The sequence below is a fragment of the Pristiophorus japonicus genome, chromosome 4 (genome assembly GCF_044704955.1).
Source record: "Pristiophorus japonicus isolate sPriJap1 chromosome 4, sPriJap1.hap1, whole genome shotgun sequence".
Taxonomy (NCBI): Eukaryota; Metazoa; Chordata; class Chondrichthyes; family Pristiophoridae; genus Pristiophorus; species Pristiophorus japonicus.
The window spans coordinates 93288336-93309995 of NC_091980.1; the positions used below are offsets into that span (position 1 = coordinate 93288336).

At 43.3% G+C, this 21660-nt stretch overlaps 1 protein-coding gene across 2 annotated transcripts in view; it reads right to left on the bottom strand.

Annotated features, from left to right (window-relative positions):
* ablim3 (actin binding LIM protein family, member 3) overlaps positions 1-21660 on the bottom strand; it is a 408687-nt gene that overhangs the window by 105461 nt on the left and 281566 nt on the right. For both annotated transcript variants that reach the window (XM_070878428.1, XM_070878427.1), the window contains exon 7: positions 6981-7068. In XM_070878428.1, the coding sequence (XP_070734529.1) occupies positions 6981-7068 (88 nt within the window). The remainder of the gene's footprint in view (positions 1-6980; positions 7069-21660) is intronic.

The window sequence follows — 21660 nt, forward strand, 5'->3', positions numbered from 1 at the left end:
GAATGGTGGTGCAGGCACGCAGGGCCAAATGGCCTACTCCTGCACCTATTTTCTATGTTTCTATCCTAGCCAATTCTAATCTCATACTGTCGAAGTTTTCTTTCTTTAAGTTCAGGACCCTTGTCTCTGAATTAACTGTGTCACTCTCCATTTTAGTGAAGAATTCTACCATATTATGGTCACTCTTCCCCAAGGGGCCTCGCACAACCAAATTGCTAATTAATCCTCTCTCGTTACACAAGACCCAGTCTTGGATGGCCTGTTCTCTAGTTAGTTCCTCGACATATTGGTTTAGAAAACTATCCCTTATACACTCCAGGAAATCTACGTCCATAGTATTGCTACCAGTTTGGTTAGCCCAATCAATATGCAGATTAAAGTCACCCATGATAACTGCTGTACCCTTATTGCACGCATCCCTAATTTCCTGTTTGATGCCATCCCCAAGCTCCCTACTACTATTTGTTCATCTGTACACAACTCCCACTAATGTTTTCTGCCCTTTGGTGTTTCGCAGCTCTACCCATATAGATTCCACATCATCCACGCTAATGTCCTTCTTTACTATTGTGATAATCTCCTCTTTAACCATTAACGCTACCCCACCTCCTTTTCCTTCCTGTCTGTCCTTCCAGAATATTGAATACCCCTGGATGTTGAGTTTCCAGCCTTGGTTACCTTGGAGCCATGTCTCCGTAATCCCAATTACATCATATCCGTTAACAGCTATCTGCGCAGTCAATTCATCCACCTTATTACAAATGCTTCTCGAATTGTGACTCAGAACCTTCAGCCTTGTTTTTTTAACACCCTTTGCCCTTTTAGAATTATGTTGTAATGTGGCCCTTTTTGATTTTTGCCCTTGATTTCTCTGCCCTCCATTCTTGCTTTTCTCCTTCCTACCTTTTGCTTCTGCCCCTTTTTTACTTCCCTATGCCTCCCTGCATAGATTCCCATCCCCCTGCTTTTTTAGTTTAAACCCTCCCCAACAGCACTGGCAAACACTCCGCTAGGACATCAGTTCCTCATCTTCCTCCTCCTCCCCTTTCTCCTGAGGTGGTCCTGCAATCCCCATAGGCTGTTCCCTCATGATGACTACGTTGTGCAGCACGCAGCACACCACAATGAACTCAGAGACCTGCTGAGGGGAGCATTACAGGCAGCCTCCAGTGTGCTCCAGGCATCGAAAGCACTGCTTTAGCAATCGATTGTTTGTTCGACGATGTTGCTTGTGGCTGCATGGCTCTCATTATAGCGATGCTCAGCTTCTGTCTGAGGGTTCCGGAGGTGGGTCATGAGCCAGGTGACGAGGCCGTATCCTTTGTCCCCCAGCGTCTAGCTCTGGCCTTGTGCTTCACGCTGGAACATGCGTGAGACACTGCTCTCATGCAAGATGAAAGCATCATGCATGCTCCCTGAATATCGGGCACTGACTGCCATGATGCGCTGAGTACGGTCGCAGACGATCTACATGTTCACAGAGTGGAATCCCTTTCAGTTTCAGAAAACCTCTAGATTCTCTAAAGGTGCTCGCAGGGCGATGTGTGTATAGTCAAGGGCACCCTGAACCTTGGGGAAGCCAGAAAATCATTCAAAATCTACAGCCAGGCAGTGCAGTCCTGTTGTCACTGGTAGGTTGTAGGTCCGCCTATGTGAGCTGGCATATCTCTCTCAGCACTTTTTTTCGGAAGTGCAGCCTTTGAATGCACTGTGCCTCAGAGAGCTGCAGGTATGAGCGATGTTCCCTGTAAACTCGTGGGGGGAAGGCCTCCTCACCATACATCTGCCACCTCTTCGATTATGTTGTAAATAATCAACAATAAGCCTTCTTCCAGCTTGAAGCCGTATGGCAATAGCAGCCACGATTACTGGCTCCCGACCGAGCATGGTCCACATCCTTTACAATGTCCTTTATAAACAAACTAGAAACTCACATAAAACTTCACAATCAAACGTATGCAGTAATGCAGCGTTCTTTTCCCAACTGTCTTATTGACTCATAACTGCGACTTCTTCCTGCGCTTTCGACATGGTGCCGTTAGCGCCAGGTGCGCCCTGGGTCCATCTTGTTTTTCTGGGCAGGTCCTTGGGCGGACACTACATCAGGCGAAATAGTCAAAAGTTCCGCCTGGGGCCCTAGCACAGTGATGCACGACGATTTACTTCATCCCAATGGTGAAGACAACAGCGGGGCGGTAAGTTTTATGTTGCCTCAACACCTTTGGAAAAAGTTCCACCCGGGCGCAAAATCTTGTTCGTCTCATTTCACGCCCAGAAAAACATTTTGCTCCCTGCCGAGGTGCTAAATGGGCTGCAATTTAACCGAAAATCCAGCCCTATAACTTTGAACTCACAATATTGCATGACATTGCCTAATGCTGACTATATCAGCTTGGCTCTGTGTCTGCTTCTGAGTAAGAAGCCATGGGCTCAAGCTCCACTCCAGAACTTAAACAATAAAGCCAGGCCAACACTTCTGTGTAGAACTGAGGAACTACTAACTTTTCTGAGGTGCCATCTTTCAAAGGAGATATTAAACTGAGGAAGTCCTGCCTGCCTACTCAGAGGTATATAAACGATCTGGTGGACTATTCAAAAGTAGAACAGGGGTGTTCTCTTGGTGCTTCCTGGCTTACATTTTTCCCTCAACCAACACCACCAAATCAGAGTGAGAGGATAAAATCAAATTGGCCAAAGAACTAGATCCGACTTACGATCCTGTGAATTACCGCAGTGTGCTTATCTTAAGGAGCTCCTCAGCATTAATACTAAAGCAAAATACTGCAGATGCTGGAAATCTGAAATAAAAACAGAAAAGGCTAGAAATATTCAATGGGTCAGGCAGGATCTGTGGAGAGAGAAATAGGGGAAATGTTTCTGGTCACTGACCTTTCGTTAGAACTGATGAAAAGTCATCGACCAGAAAGGGCATCGACCAGAATTGACGAAAGGACATTGACCAGAAATGTTAACACTGTTTCTCTCTTCACAAATGCTGCCTGAGTATTTCCAGCATTTTCTGGTTTTATATCCTCAGCATTAATCTCGGCTTAACATCTATACCAATGACTAGTCCATCCAACAAGAGCCAGTGAGATTTGGCGTACTTGGCTGTGTCTCAATCGCCTCAGGACTGGTGTCGGCCACTGCAGAGCCCTCATGCAGAAGTGGGGATACAGTCAAACTGATATTATCGACTGTGACTACGGGGAGGCATCTCAAACAATGGAGCATTTCCTAGAATTCCCTCTACTCCCCGAGCCATGCAGACCTGAGGATCTGAGGAGCTTCAACTCTCGAGCCAGAGCCTGTGTGGAACAGTGGCAGGTGTAGCCACACGACATGACGATGATCACGGCTGCCTGTGCTCATGTAGAGAGCTTCATGAAAATTCTGTGAATACAGTAAATTGGATGAAAGGAGGCAGAGAAGACCTGACATATCGGTAATGAGAAAACCAAACATTTTATTTTGAAATTGCTTTACCTCTATCTCCCATCCAGCTATTATTTTTGTTCTGGCTTGTAATATCCCTGATATCGTGTGACATGGTTATTGGATAAGAAGTAAAGGGTTTATTACTCAGAGTTGAAGTCCCTTCTCTACGTCTGTCTGGTGAACTATCACTACCTCCCGAGAGATCACAATGGGGGAGACGTTCGACTGTTGGCCACCCGTTTCTTGCCTGAAAAATGGATGACTAGCAGTTGAAAGTCTGGTGGGGTCACCGTGTACCTATTTGCCCACCAAAATCAACTTTCAGCGAAGCCTTAAAATGGGTATTCAGCACTCCTATGCTTCTTGCAGGACCTCGATTGCAACATTCAAGGAGAAATGGACGAAGCAAGGAATCTTCCTGCTTCTGATCCATTCTCGCCCTCCCCACCACTCCACTTCCTCCCCTCCCCCCACTCCTCCAACAGGCCTCAACTGTTGGCTGGCTGTGCAGAGTAGCTGGATGATTTTCCTCCTCACCAAACCGCCGAACTGCAGCATTGAGGCAATTTGGCACTCACGGCTCGCCGAGAAAATGTTAATGGCATCCAGCAACTAGTGTATAAAATTCAAATCTACTTTCATTGAAAACAAAAGCATCAAAGCCACTGTAAATTCAAATACCTTTGGCATTCTGTAACATAGGATTTACTAGGATTTACTACAATAATATTTTGTTTATATTGTTCCACTTTTTTGCAATGTCCTATTTGGCCAAACTTCAGTCGCTGAATATTGCACTCAAATTGGGAATGCGTTTCTGTCTCACCACAAGGTGAAATATTAACTATTGATCAATAAATCTCACCCATCTTGTGAAATATTGTGATTGTGTACTATCATATATGCAAATGTCAAGAGGCATATACTTTAGAGAGTGATTAAACAAAACACAATATACTTGACTGCATGAATTACTATATAACAATCAACAATTGATTATCAGTCAATAATCAATTACTAATCTTTCCGGTAGATGTCACAACAAATCAAGTTGACAGCTATTGAATTCAGGGTAAATCGTGGAATGGAGTGACTCCTGCCAATGAAGCATTCTGCGCATTAATCTAGAAATTTCAATCATGTTTCTGCTTGCCCCAATTCTTGTTCCCGACATTTCAGTTCCGCTCCATTTTCTTGACATTTTAGCCCCGCTCCGTTTTCCGCTGTCAGTCAAAATGAAGCATTCACTCTCCAGCTTGCTGACTTTGGGCCTTTCTTTCTTGGATCAAAGGTGGGGAAAAAAGTTAGGAGCCGGTTCAATAGGAATGTATCTGGCTGAAGCCGGGTAAAGCCGCTTCCCACTCCAACCGACAGAATAATACCGACTTTCTCCTCAACGCGAGAAAAGCTCGTTGACCTCCCTCCCTCTCATCTCCCCGCGGCCCTCTTCACCCCTCAAACAAAGGACACCGAGGCCTAAAGACGGAGACTAATCTCGAAAACCCCTCACTTAACAAAAAAAATCAACCTCCAAACTTTCTCCCAACAGTTTTCTTTCAAATCGGAACCACCAAAAAAACACTGAGACTGCGCATGCACAACTACTTCCAGTTCGTTAGCAGCAGTCGCGTCCATCTCGGAAATGGATAAGAGCTTGGATGAAGGGAAAAAGTAGTGGGTACTTGTTACAGGAGTTAATTTTGGGTCAGGGAAATGCTGAGTAGGGTGCCACAGGGTTTCGTTTTGGGACTGTTTCAAATTTATTTCAAAGTTAACGAATCAGAAAATCACTGCACGTTAGGCATATCTGCAGTTGATACCAAACGAGGAATGGCAGTTGACGTTGAGGAGGCAGCTTGGGAAGTGCAAAGTGAGTTGGACAAAACATGTAGGTGGACAGAAGATTGGAAGATTTAATTTAATACAGACAAGTGTAAAGTATGCACATACCCCCCAAAAATGAGTGACATATGAAGGCCACCGTCATCCAGGAGCAATTAGTGTGGAGCACATGGGAAGTGCGCCCTGCAGGGACCAAGAACTGAGTGCTCGAAAGTCCTGCGGGGCATCATTTTAATTCTGCAGTTGTGCAGCAGGCCCATGTGTGCGCACTTGGGGTGCAGTATTGGCCCCAACCATGAAGAGAGGAGGCGGTCTGGGTGCATTCTGGGCCTAAAGGAGTCCTGCATGTTAAAGGGGTATGCACAGTGAAAGCTGCATGAAAGGTAATACTTTAAATGTTAAAAATGGCAGCTGCTGGTGAGTGTTGATGAATCCTGAAATTAATTCTAACCACCAAAATTTGTGATTTTTTTCATTGCTGTAACCACCTTCTTTAGTAAAATGGGACAAAATCTGTGACTACTCTCGTGCTACTGCGCCACAGCTAGATTGGCTGACTGTTTTACATGCCGCCTGATATTTGGAGCAGCCCAAGCACAGTCTGGATGATCCTTCTGTTTTGGAGTGTGACACCATTGTGCTGAGTAGTAGGTGGAGGAGCAGGGGGAAACAAGTGTGTTTATGACGAATTATGGTGTAGCAATAGGAGGCGGGTGCTGAGTTAACAGTGAGGCTTCCCTTTTTATTCCAATTGTCATAGAACAGTCGTATGGTCGGGGAGGGAGAATTCTTTTTCCTGTGATAAATAGATGTTTCTATCACCAATCTGTCTGTCACAGGCAGATAGCACCCAAAGGACAGCTCTGGCATCTGTCACACCAGACTTCTCCAGGAGCAGTTTGCCCCTTAACTGTTCCCAGTGCTATTAGAAGATATTTGAGTGCAGTGATCTCTGACATTCATTTGTCTTTAATTTACATTCATGCACCCTCTTCAGGTGCAGACACCAGAAAAGCCATAGAGGAGGTTTGTTTGCAGTGGGGGTGAATTGGACTTTATCCGCCAGGCGGAAAATGGGCGAAGCAGATTGGCTGCATGTGTTACACACCGCTCTGGTATTTGGTTCCATTGGTTTCAATCGAAAAGAATATGGGGCAGGGCATAAAAGGGCCTACCGACTTACCATTGCCTGCTTGGCGCTGCCGCCCAGGACCAATTTCACCACCGTCTCTCCCCAGCCCCAGCGTTAGAGGAAAGGCTGGAGAAACCTTTACAGCCTTGGTCTCCCAAGTTGTTTTTGTCGCATATAAATTCACACTAATAACTAAACATTCTGAAATTTTTCAGTTTAACAAAAAAAACTGCTCTAATTCCCTTGTACGAACAGCACAATTAATTATTTTATTTCAAAAATATCCAGTTTAGCATTATTTTCATTTTAAAAGTTCTTTTTGAACTTTGATGAGTTTAGAGACTGATATAAAAGGTAACTCATATAAAGTGATTGGGAGCGGAATTTTATGTATCCCAACATTGGCGCTGACGATCTGAGTTCAGGAAACCATTTGCAATGGTTACACTATGTATGATCTTGATGACAAAATTCCAAAAGCTGTTTCTTCATATTAATACTGTAGGTATAGTTCCTATGATATTGCAGTGGAAATGTTCTGTAAAATATTATTTCAAGCCTAACATACCTGTTAGGTACATTTCTTCTCCCTCTGTGAACATCTGGTGACATCTGACACACCTTGCACAAGTTGGGTGGTAATGCTTGCCTCCTGCCTAAAAAGAAAATACACTTTTATTAACAAAACATTTTAGCTTAACTTTAAGCAAACTACACGCAGGTATCTATTGTGGGCACATGAACCTTGCTCCCTGATTTTCTTCTATGCATTCTGCCCAGATGCTGCTTTATGCCAAGAGCGAACCAGGAAAATCTGTCCCTCTCTATCCATGTATTTTGTCCAGACATCAATCAAAAGCTTTTACTTTCACTGCTTCTGAGCTGATTTATTACAAACTTCTTTCTAAATCCTTTCAGTAAAGATATGAATTCTGCACCTCCCCTCACAACAGTGTAATTCTGTCTCTCACTGTCATCATCATAGGCAGTCCCTCGGAATCGAGGAAGACTTGCTTCCACTCCTGAAGTGAGTTCTTTGGTGGCTGAACAGTCCAATACGAGAGCCACAGACTTTGTCACAGGTGAGACAGATAGTCATTGAGAGAAGGGGTGGGTGGGACTGGTTTGCCGCACGCTCTTTCTGCTGCCTGCGCTTGATTTCTGCATACTCTCGGCGATGAGACTCAAGGTGTTCAGTGCCCTGTCGGATGCACTTCCTCCACTTAGGGCGGTCTTGGGCCAGGGACTCCCAGGTGTCAGTGGGGATGTCGCACTTTATCAGGGAGGCTTTGAGGGTGTCCTTGTAGCATTTCTGCTGCTCACCTTTGGCTCATTTGCCATGAAGGAGTTCCGAGTAGAGCACTTACTTTGGGAGTCTCGTGCCTGGCATGCAGATATGTGGCCTGCCCAGCGGAGCTGATCAAGTGTGGTCAATGTTTCGATGCTGGGGATGTTGGCCTGGATGAGGACACTGATGTTGGTGTGCCTGTCCTCCCAGGGGATTTGTAGGATCTTGCGGATACATCGTTGGTGATATTTCTCCAGCAATTTGAGGTGTCTGCTGTACATGGTCCATGTCTCTGATCCATACAGGAGGGCAGGTATTACTGCAGCCCTGTAGACCATGAGCTTGGTGGCAGTTTTGAGGGCCTGGTCTTCAAATACTCTTTTCCTCAGGCGGCCGAAGGCTGCACTGGCGCACTGGAGGTGGTGTTGGATCTCGTCGGCGATGCCTGCTCGTGTTGATAGGAGGCTCCCAAGATATGGGAAGTGGTCCACGGTGTCCAGGTCCGTGCCGTGGATCTTGATGATTGGGGGGCAGTGCTGTGTGGTGAGGACAGTATCTCACTGTATCACCACAGGATATCATCTTTTGTTCAGTTTAGATTGTCAATTATGGCGACACAGACATGGACCCTTTGAGAAATAATATAGCTCCTTCTATGCCTCAGAAACATTTCTAAGTTCATTGATTGTCGCATAGGTATAGAAGAAGCTTTGTTTGGATTGTTTGTAAAAATGTGATCTTTGAGGAAGAATTGTCAGCAATTGCGAACCCAAGCACAGAGTTGATAACATAATGCATACCTATTTTCAGCAGGTAATTGAACTAGATGACAAAAAATTAAATACAAAGTTTAGTGAAGATCAATAGCAGAAGAATTAAGTCATCAAAGGATCAATGCACCAATGCACAACATGGCTGGGATTCTGCTGGCACTCAGAGGGCAAGTTTGGTGGTGGGTCCACTGCCAAAATCTAAAAGATTGGCAGTGGTGTGGGATCCTGCTTTGAACCCGGCTCTTTGTAAGTTTCCCAAGTGCCGGCTCTGCCTGTGCTTTGCAGACCTGGCACTATGTGGCGGGGCACGCAATTGAAATACTTAAGAAGCTGTTTAAAGCTATTTAAGCAGCACTTTACCAGCTACTAAACATTTTTCCAACTGTTTCAGAAGGTTTCATCACTCACGGATCACTTCAGGCAAGTACGTCGGGTTTTCAGTGAATCTCCATTGCTTTGAATAGGCGACAGCTGCAAAAGTGGTATAAATTCTACCATTTCACAGCTGTTCATTTTCCAGTGTTGGAAGCTGGAGCCTTCTGGATTTGGATTACACTTTTCGGCTTTAGGAAGGTTGCAAGTTTTTGGAGTGAACTCTCTATCCACTTCGAACAACCTTTCTCACCATTGACTGATCACTTCTGTTATCTGTCAAATATTCCATCAGCATCAGTGCCCTGTCACCTTGGTCCTCAGGATCCCACCACGAACAGTCCCAATACCAACACCAACATCACCAGGCATACCAGCAACAACAACACCAACCTTCTCCGCAATCACCTGATACTGCACAGGACATAGGACATTAGCACCCGTCCACATTGCTGCCTGGGCGGCCAGGGATGGCCTCACCATGGCCAGATTCACTCACTTGATGTTGTACACCCTGACTACCACACGATGTGCCAGATTGGCACCACCTCACACCAACACAGTAAAGCATACCCACAATGCCCAAACCATTCCTTTCACACCCATCACCATTGCAGGGGGTACCGTCATGTCTCACCATTCACTACAACTCACTAAGCCACTTCAAAGGAGCACACTAATCTATCCAAGTGTTGAAAATAAAGATGTTAATGTTTGACAACACACTAACAGAAACTTTACATGAACATTGGCTAAAAAAATCCAAGTGCCTATCCTTGTGTGTTGTTAGTTGGTATGATTGGACAAGGATAAGGGTGAATGTGAGGGATGGCTAATGAGATGGGGAAGTGATAATGTAAATAGTGAGGGGTGGGTGGAGGTGCAAGGTGTGAGTAAGAATGTGCAGGGTAGGTAAGGCAGAGTGAAAGAGATGTGATGAGTGGCACAGCAGGGTGAGATTGAGTGTGCCTTTGCAGTAACATATTGTGATCTACTGAGATCATTGAAAGGTTTGCACCACTACAGCCAGCTCCTCCTGCTTGTGCCTTCCTGTGCAATGTGCAGCCAGGCTGTGTTAGTCTCCTGGAGAGGTGTCTTCTGCCCATTGAAAGGGAAAAGAACCTCCCTGCATGCTGTGGCCCTCCATAAGCATCTGAAGGGAGTCATGAGAGAACCTGGGTGCAGCCGTGCACCCTTGTGCAATGTTTGTCAGTGTTTGCAGCACCTCAATGCTGCAGAACAGACAGCACAACTGTCAAAATAAATGTGGACATGGTCCCTTTAAGGAAGCTGGCTGATGACGCGTCATCAAATGACGTCACCAGACCCACTTCCTTTTGATTGGCTGGGAACCTCTCAGGGCAGGTTTAACAAGCCCAATCTGGGGGAAATCGTTTCAACAGAGGGAGATTGAGCCGGCAATGGGGTTCCTATCCGCACTTGAAGTCGCCCATATCTCTCTCGACCCGTTAGGAAAAATCGCGGCCGTTGTCTTCCACATATTTATTTTGAAAAATAGTCTGGTGAAAAGATTGTTGATCGGCATGACTATGTAATATTTTTAAGTTACATACTAAGTTGATATTCGTAGATGCATGAATAGCTTGCAAAGTATCACATTGTACATTTTGCAAGGAATCAGAATCCACTTTAAAGCATGTGGGAACATAGGTGCAAATCCAATTAAAGTACTGAAGTAAAAATTCACTCTTTAAAGATACGGGAAAGGACAAACTGGTAATTCTCAGGCTTCTATAACTAAAAGGAACAGAGACTGCTGAAAATAAGTCACTTATCAAGTATGTGAAAATGTGTGACTTTCTGAAAGTTACTGAGTGTACATTTTCACAGATGAAGATTTGGATGGACGGTTCCAATGCACGTATCTCTTTGCATCTTGTTGTGGCTTGGGGGTCAAAAACACCCCATTGAGATGAAAAAGCAACCCACGAGAAGCTGTTTGTTAAACAGGGTTGGGGCTTTAAGTAAAAGAGAAATGGAGAATTAGTCATGGTCCACATTGGTGGTGAGTGCTGGGATGCTTGAGATCATCGGAAAGTATTTTTGTTCTGAGTACAGTGTGTAATGTAGCTTCTCTTTCTTGCAGGAGAAAACTTTGATAGATATATAAAGGCATATGGACATTCACAGCCTAAAGTTTGTCTTATAATAATATGTATCAATACTGCACTGTTACAAATTTTGGGTCTGCATTATTCTCTCAGGTTTAATGTCACCTGTATGTGCTGAATGTTTCAAAGTACAATCTGTGTCCTACAATTTAATTTAGATTAAAATTCAGTTTGATAAACCTGAAGGTTTATTACAGTAACTACTTTATGCTTTCAAAGGGCAATAACAGTATAGCAATAGTTTTTAACATTTCTTCCAGTGATAACGCATATTCAATAAACTGTTATCTGCAGCTTGTCATTTAAAAAGATTTAAGATGCTCTATGTGTCGACACACACAATGGGGTAAAAAGTCAGGGCGTGCTAACGGGGCACAAACGACTTTTCGCCTGGGCATGGCACCACGACTGACTCCTGCAAAATTCCGCGGGAGTTTAGCGGCGGCGGTAACCGGCAGTGTCCTGCTGTAATCGGTAGCGCCTCGCTTTGCTGCGCCGGCGATGTCAATGTGTGCATCGACCAGTTTTTGCCCCAGTGCGAAAATTCGATAGCAATGTCCTCCGCAGCTTTAGGGGGCATGTTCCAGACTGTAGGCTGCTCACGGGGCGATAACGAAAGGGGAGGTGAGGAATGTAAAGAAAAAATGGCTGAATTACTGGTCGCGGCCGTCTTGTTTCTTGATCGCGGGGTCCCGCCCGCAGAGTCGGCAGCTTGGCCCTTCCCTTTAATGAAGGGGAGGATTCTGTCTACGCGGCAACATTACGTGTCCCACCGCGTAGCACTGCGCCCTTCATGGAGTTCTTGCAATATTTTGCGTTCCATTTGCTCTCGGGGGCGGGAAGCTAAATATAGTTCGAGGGGCGGGACTTTCGCACCTGGCGTATGAACTCCCGCCTCGCGTCTGTTACCACGGGGGCGGTATGCAATTTCAGCCCCTTAATGTTCCATCTGCGTAACTTCAGATTATGAATTCAGATCATAACCAGGGGCTTATTTCATATAATGTGATTTTTCTAATTATATTTTGTTTTCTTTATTAAGTTCACAAGGGCACTTCTGAAAAACTTGACATATTTATTAATTCACGAAAATGCTTGAATTTGGCTTGTGGCAAACTGACCGTGGGGTAAGTTTTATTAAACCATAAAGAAACTTTTTCTAGTTTCATGTGTTTATTCCTTTTGATTATGGATATGCCTATGGTTTGAGATTAAAGCTGAAACTAGTGACAATCGCATGAGGCATTCAGCCTCAAAGCTCTTTTTAACCCTGGTTTCTCTCATCACATGTTCATCTTTGCAGGACTGCCATGGTGTATCCTGCTCCACTTTCCAATTTGACATCCTATCCTTTGTGTGCATGCTCTTGCTCCAGCGATTGCTGCTCTGCTAAGCTCAGAATTTGTCGCTCCCGCCCCGCTCTCACCCCACAGAGCAAGTGGAGCACGATACTTTGCACTCCATTTGCTCTCGGGGGTGGTAAGCTGAATATAGTTTGCGGGGCGGCACAGGAACTCCCGCCTAGTGACTGTTTCCGCCCCCAAATGGGGCAGTACGCAATTTCGGCCTCAATAACTTCTAATTTAATATTGCAGAGATTAGATGCCATTGTCTGAACCAATAAATAGCTCACCAAGCTGTAAATTTTAAGTGAGGTGGTACTTAATTCATTAATTCAGCTCCCATCCATGTATTGCTGTATTAATAAAGGGAGATAATGAGTTATTAATTGTTTTAGCTGGAAGGCCATCGAAGTCTGATAATATCACTGTTACCATTCCACACCAGTAATTCTTCACCATACTTGCCACCAATAGGTTAGTATTTAAATATTAATCTAGTCAATGGTCAAATGTGTTGTATATTAAATATCTGTGCCTACACTTATGTGCACCATATCTACACATGTGGAAATATATAGCAAAACTGATGACAGCTTGGCAATTCAGAAAGTCCTTCAAAAGTCAGCCAGTGTCTTTTATAGCTTCAGAAATTGCCTCCATTTATCTGAGTCACTTTTTATAGACATAATCATTGACTGTTCAATCACAAAAGAGGTCAAAGAGTGCTTTCAATAAATGGTACTACTCCCTAAGGACAATGGCAGAGTTTCTGAGCAACAATCAATTTATCCAAGAGTAAGTCAATTTTATCAACAAAACCTTCTGTTTTAACAGAGTATATCCTAAATGAAAGTACTCCATGGCCCTCAGGCAGGTCCCAGTAGAGCACTGCTTAAAGCCCACGGCACGGGAAAATATAAGTAAGCCTGAGCACAGATTGAAGGCAGTGAATTAAAACTAGGAGAAACAATAATTACGTAGATCTATTTTAAAACAAATAGTTCTGGTGAGTTGGTTACCAAAGATGTGAGATGATCCCTGTGGAAATTATTGCTACCTTTAACCGTATGAAGAAAGTTAACAAAAACAAAGTGATGGGAAGATAAACATTTTCTAAAACTGGCCTGAAGAATCTGTGTCCTATGCACTTTGTAATTTCTCCTCACTCTGCCCCCCCACCGTTCCCCCCCTCCGCCATCCCCCCACCGTCCGTCCCGCGCCCCCCGCCCACCCCGCCGCCCCCCCCCCCACCGCCGTTCCCCTCCCCTCCACCATCCCCCCCCAGACGTTTTTCTCCCTTTGCGGGTTATTTGCTACAATGCATTGCTCTCTAGTAAGGAGTGAAGCATGGTCTAGACTGTTTCATGATCACTGTCATTAACGCTTCCCAATTAGACAGCAGATGGTATAATTCCTACAGAGCCTGCTAGACAACGTCAACCATTTTCAGAAAACCTCATAACTACATGTCATTTTATTTAAAAATTGGATAGAAGTCAGCCCCAATGGAAGAGATATGAATCATGTGGTCCTTTGACTCTAAGTTGTGACTTTCTAGTTTGGTATCAAAGACTGAACATCTCGAGTTACTGGGCCATTTATGTCTTTAAATGATTGATGCATTGCTAACTCATCACCACCCTTTGGTAAAGGTCAGGACTGAAGAGCAAATGATTTATTTTAGGTTTCTGGAGTTCAATAGACCGAATGAATTAACATAAATCAGAGCCAGGCAACTCAGGAGAGAAGTTTGGCAACACTTCTCCACGCAAAGGATGGTAGAAATGTGAAGCTCTCTCCCACGAAAAGCAGTAGATGCTATCTCAATTAATTATTTTAAAGCTGAGATCAATAGATTTTTGCTAGCTGAGGATATTAAGGCATATGGAGACAAGATTGACTGATGGTGTTATGATACAGATCAGCCATTGAATGGCGGAACAGACTTGAGAGGCTGAATGGGCTACTCCTATTACTATGTTCCTTTTGTACACAGCTGTAATTATTTCATTGCAATGATTGGAAATAAAATATATAATGTAAAATACAAATATTCTGGGAGGTATTATGTTTGAGCTTTTCATAAATATAACTTTCGTGTATTTATAATGATATATTTAAAATCTACATTAGTTATTAAAAAAAATAGTTGTACAGTGGTGATTTAAATACAATGCATGTTGGTGAATGATGACGGCATTGGCAAATACAACACTTAGTAAATTTTGGGCCAGTGTGAGAACTGAACATGTCCAACTTAGATATGCCCCACCAATGTTTGGTTCACTCCAACTTCAGGACAGCATATCTTTCAGCACAGTGTGAGTCTTTTCAATTCCTACACTAACTAACAATATGTTTTCTGTGTGAGAATGCTCTTTGTGCTGAAGTGTGGGTATGTTTTATATCTTGGGTCTGAATGTAGCCATCAGAAACCGAATGAAAATACCTCAAATTAATTTAATTTAGGATGCTTACAGCCAGCAGAGATACAAGACTTTCACCTCATTAGTGCGAGCTGGATTCAAACCCAAGTAACAGAAGTGAAAGGGCAGTGGGAAAGTCATAATGACATTTCTGGTCATGTTCACTGAAAAAAGAACTCACAGGGCTAGATTTGTGACAGGTTTGCGACCGTTTTTCCGCCTGGGCGAATCGCAAAACTAATTTTTTAGGCGCTAAACGAGTCGCAAAACATTTTGGGCCTGGGCGGAAATTTCGGAGGTGGTTTTGCGGCGCCGCAAAAACTTAGCGCCCGCCCAATGTTTTCACTGTTAGGACGACGTCAATCAGCATGCAACACTGCGCTTTAGCCCCGGGAGGAAAATTTGTCGATATTGGCCCTTTTACCATCAGCCCGGAAATCCGTCGGAAAAAAATCAGTCAGACCCAGGGCGCACCCAACACCATCTTGATAATGGAGCAGTTCAGTACATAAAAGGATTTGGAGAAGGAAGGCTGCATTTTACACAGTGAAGTTTTATGTGAGATTATATAGTTCATCTTAAAAGGATATTTAAGGACATTTTTAAAAATGGGGGCTATACTATGTCAGCCATTATTCCTGTCTGCTTTTTCTATGCAGTGTCGAGCTGGAAGAAGGCCGATTGATGAGCGTAATCGAAGAGGTCGCACATGTATGGGGAGGAGGCCTTACAGGAGTTTACAGGGAACACGCTCATACCTGCAGGTCTCTGAGGCACAGTGAATTAGAAGGCAGCGCTTCCGAAAAGAGGTGGACACAGAGATATGTCAGCTCATAAAGGCAGGCCTACAGCCTACCAGCGACAACACGACTGTACTGCCCGTCGAGGTGAAGGTGAAGGTGACTGCAGCACTTGTCTTCTATGCATCCGGCTCCTTTCAGGCATCAGCAGGGGACATATGCTCCATCTCACAGTACGCTACACATTGCTGCATTTGCCAGATGCCTACTGCACTGTACGCACGCAGGATGGACTTCATAAACTTCCTGATGACCAAGGAGGCACAGAATGAAAGGACTATAGGTTTTGGACGAATTGCTGGCTTCCCCAAGGTTCAGGGTGCCATTGACTGTACGCACATTGCCCTGCGAGCACTTTTACGCAATCCAGAGGTTTTCCGAAACTGAAAGGGATTCCACTCCATGAACGTATAGATTGTCTGTGACCATGCTCAGTGCACCATGGCAGTCAATGCCCAATATCCAGTGAGCACCCATGATGCTTTCATCTTGCATGAGTACAGTGTCTCACGCTTGTTCGAGCGTCAACCACAGGCAAAAATGGGGTAGTCAGCTGTTTTGAGTCCGGGCGCGATCCTCGGGTCAAATTTTGTGGCAGCGCTTAGAAGCACCACTGGGGAGAGCTGCGCTGGATGTGCAATGGCTCGGATTGTGTCACTGGCAGAAATTTCAACAATCACCCGACCCGTACACCCTGAAACATGCCCCGTGATGACCGCCAGGGAAAATGCTGCCCTGCTGGCGGTGGTGAGTTGGATAAACAGCAAAAAAGGTAAGTTCCAGTTTTTATTTTTTAATATTTTTGCAACGATTTGTGTGGTGAGGGTGTTGGGAATGTTTTTTGAATGTTTTTGTGAATGTTTTTTTCCACTCCCAAGGCCTCTCTCGGAGCGCTCTCGGCCCCGCACTAAAGTTGACGAGGATCCCGTTTTTGCACCGCAAAAGAAGTACAATGCCTCCCTTTGTGCTGCAGGCCCAAATTACAAAAGTTGCTCCACATTGAGCAAACGTTAATCGGGTGGTAAATTTCCCGCCCCGCCTCCGTTTTCACCCCAAAAACAACAAAGCCAAAGATACAGCCCAATAGTACCAAGAGCAGCTGAGTATTTTCTTTTGCTAGTCATTGGTAACTTTGAAGCCGAGTTAAAAAATAATCACTGCATGAAAGAGCAAGGGGACAAACTGAAAGGAGATGAGACGATCGGGTTTGTCTTCATGAAAACTCTAAGAACTCGACTTTAGCTGAATTTCCAGAAAACTGTAATCACTTCACCTCAGTACGATGGGCTGCAATAAATCTACACCAGACGTTTTCTTTCACTGCTGATATAAGCTGAGAGACATTGAACATTTAACCCACCAGACTCATCTAGCTCACGACCACTACAAATAACATGTTTTAGAGTATTTGGAAACTCTAAGATGTTCCTCATTGTTAAATGGCTTTGTTACTTTCCAACACTTTAAAATTCATTCAAACTTTATAGTTGCCGTTGCTGCATTGGAGCCTGGGTTATTTTCATGTTGTACTGCTTTCACGATAGCCCCATTCATTTTCTTGCAATTGTGAATTGTGAGCTTTTCAAAACCATTCATCTGCAAATTATGCTGATTTGATTATCGCTTTGTTACAGACTTCATTAGCAGTAATGCTTTCTCAGTACAAAGTCGTTACTCAGTACATTAGAGTTACCAGTATTGGCAGTCTAATTCTTATTTATCCTATTCTAATGAAATTAACTTTCAAATGAACAGGTATTATAATATAGATAACATTTTACAGAGATGGTTTTTCAATGGTAGTACAATTTTATCACTGACTATAATAATAAAAAGAGCTAAAAGATGGATAGGTAATTCGAGCTGAACAAACAACAAGGATTAAAGGGAATTGCAAGGCTTTAAACATATGTATCACAAAAAGCCAGCTCATAAAGAGAAAATTCTGGGTGAATGTTACAATGGGCCAAAGGGACAGCAGACATGGAGTGGCCCTCCCCTTTAATTAAAGGGGAGGGGCGTTCTGCTGCGTCAGCGATATGTAGCGTTGACATTGACGGTGGGGTGCAGGGTTTCGGGAACGTGGTGCTGGGTTCAGCGCCGCCCAACTGCCCCAGAAACACCCCTCATGGACGCGGAGCACCTCCGATAGCACTCCGCCTCCATTGAGGGGTGGAAGTGCCAAAATCCACGCTGGGGGCAGAACCTCTGGGCCGAGTGATAAATGTCCCGGCCCCTGAAGGTTATCGCCTCCAATCCAATAACAATATGGCAATTTAAATTAATTGTATTCAAGTGTCTGTCGACATTGAATCCTGGGGTTTTATTTGTTTTAAGATTGTCTAGAATTTTAGAATGAAGTCTTGAATTATGCCTTTGAACCCTTTTTTAGGGATGGCACATTGTTCATATCTTCCCTTGTGAATACTGTGAGGACGTAATCACTCAGAATATGCTCTCTCTTCTGCTCATCAGTTTGAAGTCCATTTCCATCTTTTAATGTTTTCATCAATTGTCCAACAGTTCTCTTGTTATGCAGAATGTTTATTATTATTATACCTTTGCAGCTATGCTTTTTACGAGGTTTCTCTTAGCCTCTCTGCTCACCTTTAAAATTGTTTCTGTGTGCTCCTATATTCATCTTAGTGAGCCCTTATTTCTTCCTGCAGAATTTATGGAAGTAATGTTTCCTCTTTATTTTGCTTTTAATTTGTTTGTTAATCCAGTTAAATGAGGATGGTCAGCTAAAATCACCGAAGGCCTCCTACTGCCGCTGGTGGTTAGGAAATTAACTCGCGAGTGTGGTTTCCTCCCGGACACTCCCTCCAAGTTAAAACTCCTCTCGTTCTTTCTGTAGTTACACCCCTTGCACAGGCTTAACTTTGTTTTATTCTTGTTCTCTCTAACATATATGGCTGCACCACCTCTTTTCAGTCCTTTCTGAATATTAAATTCATTTCCATCCTTAGGGTTCTCCCATGTTTGATATTCCCATCACATTGTACTTTACTATGGCCACAACAGCCTCCAGCTCGATCACCTTTTTTCTTTTAGCGACTGATGTTAAGATAAACTAGAAAGAAATGTAAAACAACTATTTACATTTTTGTGAAAAAACTGTTATTGAATGAAATACAAACTAAATGATTTCTAAATCAATAACTGTTTATTTAAACAGACTTTGTTACTATACATGCATTATACCCTGTCCCCATTGTTTAAACACAGTGCCCCATATGCTTGACAAACTGTTCAGGATTCTGGTCATAAGCCAAACCCTCCACAGGGACTATAGTAATACAATAATATCTTTCAATTACCATTTTACTTTTCCTAGCCAAGGTCAGGTAAGCATAAACTGATGTTCAGTATGACTAAAGAAATTTGAAAAAAAAACAATTTCTGTTATCTTCTGTTCACTAAAATGGAAATCAAATGGTACATTAAAAAAATTGCTGTGATAAACAATGTGATCTTATAATGACTTGCATTTAACTGAGCAGCACAGTGAAATAGCTTTAACATAAAAGTTAATATAGAAGCCTTTCATAGTTGATTAAATTTAATGTATTTCCCTCGTTTACGGATGTGATTAAGCTACCATTAGTTGTAACATACCCACTTAAAAAATATTATTTAGCATGTACAACTCAGGTAGGCCACCTAATTATATTTGAAGGGTGTAGGAGTAATAATTTTTTCTTGCATATGTACAGAAATGGAAACATTAAGGCAAGGTAACAACTCTTTTAGGGAGTACAAAACAAACATTAGATCGAGTGTCCCCCGATCTGGGGGACACTCCAGACACTTATACCTGCCCTCTTTTTTTAAAACTTTTTTGTTGGTTTTTTTTGTGATTTTTTTGGGCAATAAAATCCTAAAGTTTACAAGTGCCCCCTATAAAAGGGGAGGGGGACACTAAAAACCCCGGCAATTAAAACAAATTAAACTTTAAATCATAAAATCAAATTAAAATTTGGTTGCCGGGGGTGATGATGCACTCCAGTCCCTCCGGTGCCCACCTCTCGCGGAAGGCCACGAGCGTACCGGTGGACACCGCGTGCTCCATCTCTAGGGACACCCTGGCCCGGATGTAGGCGCGGAAGGCAAGGTAACAAGGTGCCTGTTTTGTTCTGGGCAACTGCATGCAATCATTTGTTATTTACTACCCTAAACACCGAACAGGATCTAGTTCCAGCTATTTGTAAATAATCAATGCAGCCTGAACATTTCAAAGAATTCTCAAACAAATGATCAGACCACAAGGGTCTATTTAAACCAACACCAGGAAGACACTTGCATGCACAAAGTCAGTGGGGCTAATTATTCTTTATTGGCGTGAGTCAGTTCTAAATGGTCAAGAACTGATGCTAATCTCACCAGAATGGTAAATTGCTCATAGCACTCAAATCTTGTGGATCAGCACATAATTGTTCACTGATTGCAGATTTAGGTAGCTGTATGGATGCACACTTGTGGAAGGAGTCGCACATTACATGCAAGTAGAATTTAAAGGGATGGGAACTGTTAAAGAGAAGTGCCAAAATGAGGTGAGAAAAAATACAATGTCATTAGAAAACCCCAAACGACATCTCAAAAGCATTGCCATTGCCACAGTTCAAGCGGCAAGTGATTAAGAAATCACAGACAAAAATTAAGGGAAAGGAAATTCAAGGTGTAGTTATGAGTGTGCTGGCAAGTGATAGAGTATCTTAGCACCTGGCCCCTGCTGGATGGTTGCTAAACTGGATATGATGTGGCATCAGTTGGTTGTGAGGAGGGCTGCCCTCTGTGGAATTCCATAGTACATAAATTCCTATTCGACCCTGGAAGGCGGTGGAGATAGGCTTCATGCTGCAGCTGATTGATGCAGTCACTGGCTAATTCAGCTCTGTGAAACATATTAGCAGCAGGTGTGCTTGCAGTCAATGATGCAGGCCTGCATCTGGATCTCTGCTGACCCAGACCCTGTGAAGATTGTTACCTACAGTTGTTCCTAGTGAGGAGTGATAGTGTCTGAAAGTATGGTAGGTGGCGGTGGCGATTCAGACTTTACTAGCTGATGATAACCCTGGAATGCTTTCTTTCATACAATAACATGGATAGTATGACATGCTGTGATTGGGGTGCTTCTGCAGAATCAGCCAGCATAAATAACTGCCATTGGGCTTGCTGTCACAATCTTTCTTGAGAGTTGGAGTTTTCGCTTGCACTAATTGTCTGCCAACGTGAGGTCTCCTCACCTCTGTCGAAAGATATGGGTCGGTACAGACCACTGCTCATGCAACCTGACCTGACTGGTATCCCTTTAGTATAATTCCTCTTTTTCTTCCTAACACCTAGGTTAGAGGGGTCGGAAGGGGGGAACTTTTCCATTTGGAAATTCATTAGTGCCAATAATGATGCTGGGAACAAAAAAAACAAATGAAAAAATTAGCACAATAGTTCATGAGAATCTATATGCTAGTAGAAAAGACAAACAAAATTGAGAAACCGGGCCAGAAATGGCCAAAAAATTGTTAAACCTTATTATCCCTTTAAATTTACTTCCAGTATAGCTCAGTGCCTCGCAACCTTAGATAACCATTTATAAGGGCAGCAATCAGAAGTGTCACTCGATCACAGGAATATGACGCAAAGTCATTATTATGTTACCTAGGTTTCATTACCATATATATGACACTCCTACACCTACTGTTCGCCTGCATGCAATGTGTCCCATGGATAAAAGATGTGTTCGAGGTCTCATGCCTCTTTTTCCATGCCATGGAAAGTGTGCGATGTAAAGTGGTGCTTATGGGGTGTTAATACAGGAAAGTTGGCCCCGGTAATTCTATTCTAGTTGGCATCTTTCTTTATGTCCATTTAAATTAATGACAAAAATTGCATATTGAATCAATGAGATTGTATTCAATCGAGCAGCACCTGCTTCTGCTGCTAGTGTGGAACCTCTTCTGTCACTTTGGATGCATCTGGGATTGTTAATGTAATTAACTTGTTGGATTGTTTTAACGAATTGTGGAAGTCATTAGATTTTTGTACGTTTTGTACGTAACATGCACAAGATGAGCACCAGGGACTAAAACAGTTTTGGTGTCCAGACAAAAGCAT